General features: G+C 38.4%; 1 protein-coding gene across 1 annotated transcript in view; it reads left to right on the top strand.

Annotated features, from left to right (window-relative positions):
• The window catches only part of LOC113472666 (protein unc-45 homolog B-like), a gene marked incomplete at its 5' end in the record, with an annotated part of 20,149 nt that extends 7,702 nt beyond the window's left edge, over positions 1-12,447 (top strand). The window contains one exon of the mRNA XM_026832470.1: positions 12,298-12,447. Coding sequence (XP_026688271.1) covers positions 12,298-12,447 — 150 coding nt within the window. The remainder of the gene's footprint in view (positions 1-12,297) is intronic.
• Between the last annotated feature and the right edge of the window lie 11 nt (positions 12,448-12,458).

The raw sequence follows: 12,458 nt of genomic DNA, 5'->3' as shown, positions 1-12,458 counted from the left end.
ATTTCGGTTGGGTTAAAATTTAATGATTCCTTTCATCTTTGGTTGTAAAGTTTGAGTGAAACTGATTCTTGTCACCATATTCATTATTATCTTGGAGCTTAGAGTTCTTAGAACAAATTGACATAGAATATTCAAGACTATAGAAAATCATGATTTAGGACCGAAGACGACACAAAACATTTTGTTTGGATAATTGCTTTCTTTCTTCTCATGCAATCCTTTTTTTTCTGTTTCAAAATGTTGTATTAAAATTAAAATGCATTAAAAAATAATTAATAAACTTTCCGTCACACAGTAATTCAGAAAATGAATTATGAATTTATTTGAGACTAGGAAGAAAAAAAAAAAAAAAAAAAAAAAAAAAAAAAAAAAAAAAAAAAAAAACAGTAAACAACAAAACATATCATAATAAATTGCTCAGGGGAATTTTCCTTCCTGTGATAGATAAAGAAGTTCACTACCCTTGCTCTAATGAGGAGCATTGCAAAGAGAACTCTTCATGGAGTTTTCGTAGAGTATCTCGTTTAATTTATTGGTATCAGTGACAACTATGTGGTACGCCACTGGCCGATATTATTATAAACTAATAAAAAACCAAAACCTACATACCTAGTTAAGTACAAAGCAGAAGCTGAGACAGACACAAGTAGAATTAATCAAGCACTCACTGCTGGTTACTGCTTGCCAACCTCGGTCGCAAATTCTTCCAGCACACAATACCGCCTACTTATCGTTCCTTACGCGCGCCTCAGAAAACTTTTGTGTTTGGTGAAGATTGGAACTTGGCTTTATGCTGATCATAAGTCACAGCGTAACAAACCTGTCTAGCGCCATTGTCCACGTGCCTCACTTAGTCTACTGTATCACTTGTGGTCACACGCCTGCATATATACCATCATTATGAATACACAATTTAGGCCCTGCCTCGGTGGCGTAGTGGTCAAGACGCTCGCCTGGTAATCAGGAGGGCGTGGGTTCGATCCCAGCCGAGGTATGGAATTTTATCCTCATTTATTTGAGAATTTGGCCACATAATAATGGAGCTCTAAGGGTTAGGTGGTAGAGAACGCCTAAGGCGTTAACCTCGCCTAGTGGTTGCCTTCCACTCAAGAGTTTATTATTATTATGCAGTTTATTTCAACTTTCACTTTGTCGTATCATTTCAGATTACGTCCATTATCAAGCAAGGTGTTGATATTCTAAAGCGTCTGTACATGAGTAAGAATGAGAATATCCGGGTTCGAGCCCTGGTGGGATTGTGTAAACTTGGCAGCATGGGAGGTAAGTAAAAGTAGAAACACACTACCATCACGTCACGTGAGCTCACGTGACGAGATTCATGGTAGTAGTGTGGCTGTCCTGAACGAAATTATCTACAATATTATGGGAAAAATTAAACATCTTTCTGACTCCCCAAGACTTCACGTGACTCGACGTGACGTGACGTGATGTGATGTGATGTGACGTGATAGTAGTGTGTTTCTATCTCAAGAAACATTTTACTGTATTCCATATTTGTTTCTACATTAGAACTAATGTGGTCTGTGTCGTAGCATACCTATCCCGCAGTATGTCCTTCATATTTCCCATTTACAGCTCCCATGGTGTAGTGGTCACTGCGCTCACCTTGCACGCGGGAGACCCGGGTTCGATTCCCGTCAGGGTCAAAAAAAATTGTATCATGCAAATGATTAATTCCGTGACTGGCTGTTGCGGGGCCCACTCAGCCTCGTGAGGAAAATGAGTACCTATGTAATATAAATGCGCATAGCGACTGGTGGATAAGAGACAGCTAGCCGTTCCGAGAACAAACTGTATCTCCTTAGGATAAAATTCGCTCCCCTCGGGAATCGAACCCTCGATGTTACCTAACCTGGTAACAATGTTTTTAGTTGTTACTGTTTACAAATGTCTGGAATATTGACCATTAGGCCATTTTCCTACGCGGATCTCAATACTCTTCCACGATATCATTGCTGGCTTCCAGGGCTGGACAGGAATTTAGATGGGTCTGATTCATAGGAGTAAGGAGCAGAGAGGGCAGTTAGGAGAGTCTTTAATATTGATTTTGTGGTGGTGTTCAGCCAAACAGTATACTTATTTATTTCCATTCTTTTTGCCAGGCTCGGACGCCTTATTGCTTTTCTTTCTCTCAGGGTCGGACGCCTTATTGCTATTCTTTCTCCCAGGGTCGGACGCCTTATTTATATCTATTCTTTTTCTCAGGGTCGGACGCATCTATTCGTCCGTTCGCGGATGGCTCCACCCGGAAGCTAGCAGAAGCATGTCGCCGGTTCCTGGTGAATCCGGCCCGGGATCCGGATATCCGGCGTTGGGCAGCAGAAGGCCTGGCCTACTTGACGCTAGATGCAGAGGTAAAGGAGGCCCTGATTGAGGATAAGCCGGCCCTGGCTGCCCTAGTAGATGTGGCTAGCTCTGGTGAGTAAAAAAAAAAAACTAATAAACTGAAATTCGTCAGCGGCAAGAGCACGTCAAATACATCTTATTTTGTGGAGGTGTTCAGCCAAACAGTATACTTATTTATTTCCATTCTTTTTCCCAGGCTCGGACGCCTTATTGCTATTCTTTCTCTCAGGGTCGGACGCCTTATTTATATCTATTCTTTTTCTCAGGGTCGGACGCATCTATTCGTCCGTTCGCGGATGGCTCCACCCGGAAGCTAGCAGAAGCATGTGTACGTACGGTGTAGTCACGACTCTGGTTAACCTATGCAATGCATATGATAAACAGGAGATTGTACCAGAAATGATAGAGTTAGCCAAGTTATATTAATATTGTGTTCCTTTAGTTCATTTGTCCATGTTCTCATTTCATCCATTTGTGTTGGCAGGTAAACCAGCATGTACGTACGGTGTAGTCACGACTCTGGTTAACCTATGCAATGCATATGATAAACAGGAGATTGTACCAGAAATGATAGAGTTAGCCAAGTTATATTAATATTGTGTTCCTTTAGTTCATTTGTCCATGTTCTCATTTCATCCATTTGTGTTGGCAGGTAAACCAGCATGTACGTACGGTGTAGTCACGACTCTGGTTAACCTATGCAATGCATATGATAAACAGGAGATTGTACCAGAAATGATAGAGTTAGCCAAGTTATATTAATATTGTGTTCCTTTAGTTCATTTGTCCATGTTCTCATTTCATCCATTTGTGTTGGCAGGTAAACCAGCATGTACGTACGGTGTAGTCACGACTCTGGTTAACCTATGCAATGCATATGATAAACAGGAGATTGTACCAGAAATGATAGAGTTAGCCAAGTTATATTAATATTGTGTTCCTTTAGTTCATTTGTCCATGTTCTCATTTCATCCATTTGTGTTGGCAGGTAAACCAGCATGTACGTACGGTGTAGTCACGACTCTGGTTAACCTATGCAATGCATATGATAAACAGGAGATTGTACCAGAAATGATAGAGTTAGCCAAGTTATATTAATATTGTGTTCCTTTAGTTCATTTGTCCATGTTCTCATTTCATCCATTTGTGTTGGCAGGTAAACCAGCATGTACGTACGGTGTAGTCACGACTCTGGTTAACCTATGCAATGCATATGATAAACAGGAGATTGTACCAGAAATGATAGAGTTAGCCAAGTTATATTAATATTGTGTTCCTTTAGTTCATTTGTCCATGTTCTCATTTCATCCATTTGTGTTGGCAGGTAAACCAGCATGTACGTACGGTGTAGTCACGACTCTGGTTAACCTATGCAATGCATATGATAAACAGGAGATTGTACCAGAAATGATAGAGTTAGCCAAGTTATATTAATATTGTGTTCCTTTAGTTCATTTGTCCATGTTCTCATTTCATCCATTTGTGTTGGCAGGTAAACCAGCATGTACGTACGGTGTAGTCACGACTCTGGTTAACCTATGCAATGCATATGATAAACAGGAGATTGTACCAGAAATGATAGAGTTAGCCAAGTTATATTAATATTGTGTTCCTTTAGTTCATTTGTCCATGTTCTCATTTCATCCATTTGTGTTGGCAGGTAAACCAGCATGTACGTACGGTGTAGTCACGACTCTGGTTAACCTATGCAATGCATATGATAAACAGGAGATTGTACCAGAAATGATAGAGTTAGCCAAGTTATATTAATATTGTGTTCCTTTAGTTCATTTGTCCATGTTCTCATTTCATCCATTTGTGTTGGCAGGTAAACCAGCATGTACGTACGGTGTAGTCACGACTCTGGTTAACCTATGCAATGCATATGATAAACAGGAGATTGTACCAGAAATGATAGAGTTAGCCAAGTTATATTAATATTGTGTTCCTTTAGTTCATTTGTCCATGTTCTCATTTCATCCATTTGTGTTGGCAGGTAAACCAGCATGTACGTACGGTGTAGTCACGACTCTGGTTAACCTATGCAATGCATATGATAAACAGGAGATTGTACCAGAAATGATAGAGTTAGCCAAGTTATATTAATATTGTGTTCCTTTAGTTCATTTGTCCATGTTCTCATTTCATCCATTTGTGTTGGCAGGTAAACCAGCATGTACGTACGGTGTAGTCACGACTCTGGTTAACCTATGCAATGCATATGATAAACAGGAGATTGTACCAGAAATGATAGAGTTAGCCAAGTTATATTAATATTGTGTTCCTTTAGTTCATTTGTCCATGTTCTCATTTCATCCATTTGTGTTGGCAGGTAAACCAGCATGTACGTACGGTGTAGTCACGACTCTGGTTAACCTATGCAATGCATATGATAAACAGGAGATTGTACCAGAAATGATAGAGTTAGCCAAGTTATATTAATATTGTGTTCCTTTAGTTCATTTGTCCATGTTCTCATTTCATCCATTTGTGTTGGCAGGTAAACCAGCATGTACGTACGGTGTAGTCACGACTCTGGTTAACCTATGCAATGCATATGATAAACAGGAGATTGTACCAGAAATGATAGAGTTAGCCAAGTTATATTAATATTGTGTTCCTTTAGTTCATTTGTCCATGTTCTCATTTCATCCATTTGTGTTGGCAGGTAAACCAGCATGTACGTACGGTGTAGTCACGACTCTGGTTAACCTATGCAATGCATATGATAAACAGGAGATTGTACCAGAAATGATAGAGTTAGCCAAGTTATATTAATATTGTGTTCCTTTAGTTCATTTGTCCATGTTCTCATTTCATCCATTTGTGTTGGCAGGTAAACCAGCATGTACGTACGGTGTAGTCACGACTCTGGTTAACCTATGCAATGCATATGATAAACAGGAGATTGTACCAGAAATGATAGAGTTAGCCAAGTTATATTAATATTGTGTTCCTTTAGTTCATTTGTCCATGTTCTCATTTCATCCATTTGTGTTGGCAGGTAAACCAGCATGTACGTACGGTGTAGTCACGACTCTGGTTAACCTATGCAATGCATATGATAAACAGGAGATTGTACCAGAAATGATAGAGTTAGCCAAGTTATATTAATATTGTGTTCCTTTAGTTCATTTGTCCATGTTCTCATTTCATCCATTTGTGTTGGCAGGTAAACCAGCATGTACGTACGGTGTAGTCACGACTCTGGTTAACCTATGCAATGCATATGATAAACAGGAGATTGTACCAGAAATGATAGAGTTAGCCAAGTTATATTAATATTGTGTTCCTTTAGTTCATTTGTCCATGTTCTCATTTCATCCATTTGTGTTGGCAGGTAAACCAGCATGTACGTACGGTGTAGTCACGACTCTGGTTAACCTATGCAATGCATATGATAAACAGGAGATTGTACCAGAAATGATAGAGTTAGCCAAGTTATATTAATATTGTGTTCCTTTAGTTCATTTGTCCATGTTCTCATTTCATCCATTTGTGTTGGCAGGTAAACCAGCATGTACGTACGGTGTAGTCACGACTCTGGTTAACCTATGCAATGCATATGATAAACAGGAGATTGTACCAGAAATGATAGAGTTAGCCAAGTTATATTAATATTGTGTTCCTTTAGTTCATTTGTCCATGTTCTCATTTCATCCATTTGTGTTGGCAGGTAAACCAGCATGTACGTACGGTGTAGTCACGACTCTGGTTAACCTATGCAATGCATATGATAAACAGGAGATTGTACCAGAAATGATAGAGTTAGCCAAGTTATATTAATATTGTGTTCCTTTAGTTCATTTGTCCATGTTCTCATTTCATCCATTTGTGTTGGCAGGTAAACCAGCATGTACGTACGGTGTAGTCACGACTCTGGTTAACCTATGCAATGCATATGATAAACAGGAGATTGTACCAGAAATGATAGAGTTAGCCAAGTTATATTAATATTGTGTTCCTTTAGTTCATTTGTCCATGTTCTCATTTCATCCATTTGTGTTGGCAGGTAAACCAGCATGTACGTACGGTGTAGTCACGACTCTGGTTAACCTATGCAATGCATATGATAAACAGGAGATTGTACCAGAAATGATAGAGTTAGCCAAGTTATATTAATATTGTGTTCCTTTAGTTCATTTGTCCATGTTCTCATTTCATCCATTTGTGTTGGCAGGTAAACCAGCATGTACGTACGGTGTAGTCACGACTCTGGTTAACCTATGCAATGCATATGATAAACAGGAGATTGTACCAGAAATGATAGAGTTAGCCAAGTTATATTAATATTGTGTTCCTTTAGTTCATTTGTCCATGTTCTCATTTCATCCATTTGTGTTGGCAGGTAAACCAGCATGTACGTACGGTGTAGTCACGACTCTGGTTAACCTATGCAATGCATATGATAAACAGGAGATTGTACCAGAAATGATAGAGTTAGCCAAGTTATATTAATATTGTGTTCCTTTAGTTCATTTGTCCATGTTCTCATTTCATCCATTTGTGTTGGCAGGTAAACCAGCATGTACGTACGGTGTAGTCACGACTCTGGTTAACCTATGCAATGCATATGATAAACAGGAGATTGTACCAGAAATGATAGAGTTAGCCAAGTTATATTAATATTGTGTTCCTTTAGTTCATTTGTCCATGTTCTCATTTCATCCATTTGTGTTGGCAGGTAAACCAGCATGTACGTACGGTGTAGTCACGACTCTGGTTAACCTATGCAATGCATATGATAAACAGGAGATTGTACCAGAAATGATAGAGTTAGCCAAGTTATATTAATATTGTGTTCCTTTAGTTCATTTGTCCATGTTCTCATTTCATCCATTTGTGTTGGCAGGTAAACCAGCATGTACGTACGGTGTAGTCACGACTCTGGTTAACCTATGCAATGCATATGATAAACAGGAGATTGTACCAGAAATGATAGAGTTAGCCAAGTTATATTAATATTGTGTTCCTTTAGTTCATTTGTCCATGTTCTCATTTCATCCATTTGTGTTGGCAGGTAAACCAGCATGTACGTACGGTGTAGTCACGACTCTGGTTAACCTATGCAATGCATATGATAAACAGGAGATTGTACCAGAAATGATAGAGTTAGCCAAGTTATATTAATATTGTGTTCCTTTAGTTCATTTGTCCATGTTCTCATTTCATCCATTTGTGTTGGCAGGTAAACCAGCATGTACGTACGGTGTAGTCACGACTCTGGTTAACCTATGCAATGCATATGATAAACAGGAGATTGTACCAGAAATGATAGAGTTAGCCAAGTTATATTAATATTGTGTTCCTTTAGTTCATTTGTCCATGTTCTCATTTCATCCATTTGTGTTGGCAGGTAAACCAGCATGTACGTACGGTGTAGTCACGACTCTGGTTAACCTATGCAATGCATATGATAAACAGGAGATTGTACCAGAAATGATAGAGTTAGCCAAGTTATATTAATATTGTGTTCCTTTAGTTCATTTGTCCATGTTCTCATTTCATCCATTTGTGTTGGCAGGTAAACCAGCATGTACGTACGGTGTAGTCACGACTCTGGTTAACCTATGCAATGCATATGATAAACAGGAGATTGTACCAGAAATGATAGAGTTAGCCAAGTTATATTAATATTGTGTTCCTTTAGTTCATTTGTCCATGTTCTCATTTCATCCATTTGTGTTGGCAGGTAAACCAGCATGTACGTACGGTGTAGTCACGACTCTGGTTAACCTATGCAATGCATATGATAAACAGGAGATTGTACCAGAAATGATAGAGTTAGCCAAGTTATATTAATATTGTGTTCCTTTAGTTCATTTGTCCATGTTCTCATTTCATCCATTTGTGTTGGCAGGTAAACCAGCATGTACGTACGGTGTAGTCACGACTCTGGTTAACCTATGCAATGCATATGATAAACAGGAGATTGTACCAGAAATGATAGAGTTAGCCAAGTTATATTAATATTGTGTTCCTTTAGTTCATTTGTCCATGTTCTCATTTCATCCATTTGTGTTGGCAGGTAAACCAGCATGTACGTACGGTGTAGTCACGACTCTGGTTAACCTATGCAATGCATATGATAAACAGGAGATTGTACCAGAAATGATAGAGTTAGCCAAGTTATATTAATATTGTGTTCCTTTAGTTCATTTGTCCATGTTCTCATTTCATCCATTTGTGTTGGCAGGTAAACCAGCATGTACGTACGGTGTAGTCACGACTCTGGTTAACCTATGCAATGCATATGATAAACAGGAGATTGTACCAGAAATGATAGAGTTAGCCAAGTTATATTAATATTGTGTTCCTTTAGTTCATTTGTCCATGTTCTCATTTCATCCATTTGTGTTGGCAGGTAAACCAGCATGTACGTACGGTGTAGTCACGACTCTGGTTAACCTATGCAATGCATATGATAAACAGGAGATTGTACCAGAAATGATAGAGTTAGCCAAGTTATATTAATATTGTGTTCCTTTAGTTCATTTGTCCATGTTCTCATTTCATCCATTTGTGTTGGCAGGTAAACCAGCATGTACGTACGGTGTAGTCACGACTCTGGTTAACCTATGCAATGCATATGATAAACAGGAGATTGTACCAGAAATGATAGAGTTAGCCAAGTTATATTAATATTGTGTTCCTTTAGTTCATTTGTCCATGTTCTCATTTCATCCATTTGTGTTGGCAGGTAAACCAGCATGTACGTACGGTGTAGTCACGACTCTGGTTAACCTATGCAATGCATATGATAAACAGGAGATTGTACCAGAAATGATAGAGTTAGCCAAGTTATATTAATATTGTGTTCCTTTAGTTCATTTGTCCATGTTCTCATTTCATCCATTTGTGTTGGCAGGTAAACCAGCATGTACGTACGGTGTAGTCACGACTCTGGTTAACCTATGCAATGCATATGATAAACAGGAGATTGTACCAGAAATGATAGAGTTAGCCAAGTTATATTAATATTGTGTTCCTTTAGTTCATTTGTCCATGTTCTCATTTCATCCATTTGTGTTGGCAGGTAAACCAGCATGTACGTACGGTGTAGTCACGACTCTGGTTAACCTATGCAATGCATATGATAAACAGGAGATTGTACCAGAAATGATAGAGTTAGCCAAGTTATATTAATATTGTGTTCCTTTAGTTCATTTGTCCATGTTCTCATTTCATCCATTTGTGTTGGCAGGTAAACCAGCATGTACGTACGGTGTAGTCACGACTCTGGTTAACCTATGCAATGCATATGATAAACAGGAGATTGTACCAGAAATGATAGAGTTAGCCAAGTTATATTAATATTGTGTTCCTTTAGTTCATTTGTCCATGTTCTCATTTCATCCATTTGTGTTGGCAGGTAAACCAGCATGTACGTACGGTGTAGTCACGACTCTGGTTAACCTATGCAATGCATATGATAAACAGGAGATTGTACCAGAAATGATAGAGTTAGCCAAGTTATATTAATATTGTGTTCCTTTAGTTCATTTGTCCATGTTCTCATTTCATCCATTTGTGTTGGCAGGTAAACCAGCATGTACGTACGGTGTAGTCACGACTCTGGTTAACCTATGCAATGCATATGATAAACAGGAGATTGTACCAGAAATGATAGAGTTAGCCAAGTTATATTAATATTGTGTTCCTTTAGTTCATTTGTCCATGTTCTCATTTCATCCATTTGTGTTGGCAGGTAAACCAGCATGTACGTACGGTGTAGTCACGACTCTGGTTAACCTATGCAATGCATATGATAAACAGGAGATTGTACCAGAAATGATAGAGTTAGCCAAGTTATATTAATATTGTGTTCCTTTAGTTCATTTGTCCATGTTCTCATTTCATCCATTTGTGTTGGCAGGTAAACCAGCATGTACGTACGGTGTAGTCACGACTCTGGTTAACCTATGCAATGCATATGATAAACAGGAGATTGTACCAGAAATGATAGAGTTAGCCAAGTTATATTAATATTGTGTTCCTTTAGTTCATTTGTCCATGTTCTCATTTCATCCATTTGTGTTGGCAGGTAAACCAGCATGTACGTACGGTGTAGTCACGACTCTGGTTAACCTATGCAATGCATATGATAAACAGGAGATTGTACCAGAAATGATAGAGTTAGCCAAGTTATATTAATATTGTGTTCCTTTAGTTCATTTGTCCATGTTCTCATTTCATCCATTTGTGTTGGCAGGTAAACCAGCATGTACGTACGGTGTAGTCACGACTCTGGTTAACCTATGCAATGCATATGATAAACAGGAGATTGTACCAGAAATGATAGAGTTAGCCAAGTTATATTAATATTGTGTTCCTTTAGTTCATTTGTCCATGTTCTCATTTCATCCATTTGTGTTGGCAGGTAAACCAGCATGTACGTACGGTGTAGTCACGACTCTGGTTAACCTATGCAATGCATATGATAAACAGGAGATTGTACCAGAAATGATAGAGTTAGCCAAGTTATATTAATATTGTGTTCCTTTAGTTCATTTGTCCATGTTCTCATTTCATCCATTTGTGTTGGCAGGTAAACCAGCATGTACGTACGGTGTAGTCACGACTCTGGTTAACCTATGCAATGCATATGATAAACAGGAGATTGTACCAGAAATGATAGAGTTAGCCAAGTTATATTAATATTGTGTTCCTTTAGTTCATTTGTCCATGTTCTCATTTCATCCATTTGTGTTGGCAGGTAAACCAGCATGTACGTACGGTGTAGTCACGACTCTGGTTAACCTATGCAATGCATATGATAAACAGGAGATTGTACCAGAAATGATAGAGTTAGCCAAGTTATATTAATATTGTGTTCCTTTAGTTCATTTGTCCATGTTCTCATTTCATCCATTTGTGTTGGCAGGTAAACCAGCATGTACGTACGGTGTAGTCACGACTCTGGTTAACCTATGCAATGCATATGATAAACAGGAGATTGTACCAGAAATGATAGAGTTAGCCAAGTTATATTAATATTGTGTTCCTTTAGTTCATTTGTCCATGTTCTCATTTCATCCATTTGTGTTGGCAGGTAAACCAGCATGTACGTACGGTGTAGTCACGACTCTGGTTAACCTATGCAATGCATATGATAAACAGGAGATTGTACCAGAAATGATAGAGTTAGCCAAGTTATATTAATATTGTGTTCCTTTAGTTCATTTGTCCATGTTCTCATTTCATCCATTTGTGTTGGCAGGTAAACCAGCATGTACGTACGGTGTAGTCACGACTCTGGTTAACCTATGCAATGCATATGATAAACAGGAGATTGTACCAGAAATGATAGAGTTAGCCAAGTTATATTAATATTGTGTTCCTTTAGTTCATTTGTCCATGTTCTCATTTCATCCATTTGTGTTGGCAGGTAAACCAGCATGTACGTACGGTGTAGTCACGACTCTGGTTAACCTATGCAATGCATATGATAAACAGGAGATTGTACCAGAAATGATAGAGTTAGCCAAGTTATATTAATATTGTGTTCCTTTAGTTCATTTGTCCATGTTCTCATTTCATCCATTTGTGTTGGCAGGTAAACCAGCATGTACGTACGGTGTAGTCACGACTCTGGTTAACCTATGCAATGCATATGATAAACAGGAGATTGTACCAGAAATGATAGAGTTAGCCAAGTTATATTAATATTGTGTTCCTTTAGTTCATTTGTCCATGTTCTCATTTCATCCATTTGTGTTGGCAGGTAAACCAGCATGTACGTACGGTGTAGTCACGACTCTGGTTAACCTATGCAATGCATATGATAAACAGGAGATTGTACCAGAAATGATAGAGTTAGCCAAGTTATATTAATATTGTGTTCCTTTAGTTCATTTGTCCATGATAGGACTTTCTTAATTTGTGTTGGCAGGTAAACCAGCATGTACGTACGGTGTAGTCACGACTCTGGTTAACCTATGCAATGCATATGATAAACAGGAGATTATACCAGAAATGATAGAGTTAGCCAAGTTTGCCAAGCATCATATACCAGAGGATCATGAATTGGACGATCCAGACTTTGTCACCAAACGACTTCTTGTGTTGGGTAAGTCATAGTCGTATTTTAT

The sequence above is a fragment of the Diaphorina citri genome, unplaced genomic scaffold (assembly GCF_000475195.1).
Source record: "Diaphorina citri unplaced genomic scaffold, Diaci psyllid genome assembly version 1.1 scaffold7087, whole genome shotgun sequence".
NCBI classification, from domain to species: Eukaryota; Metazoa; Arthropoda; class Insecta; order Hemiptera; family Psyllidae; genus Diaphorina; species Diaphorina citri.
The sequence above is the reverse complement of the archived record's forward strand: the minus strand, read 5'-3'. Positions and strand labels throughout refer to the sequence as shown.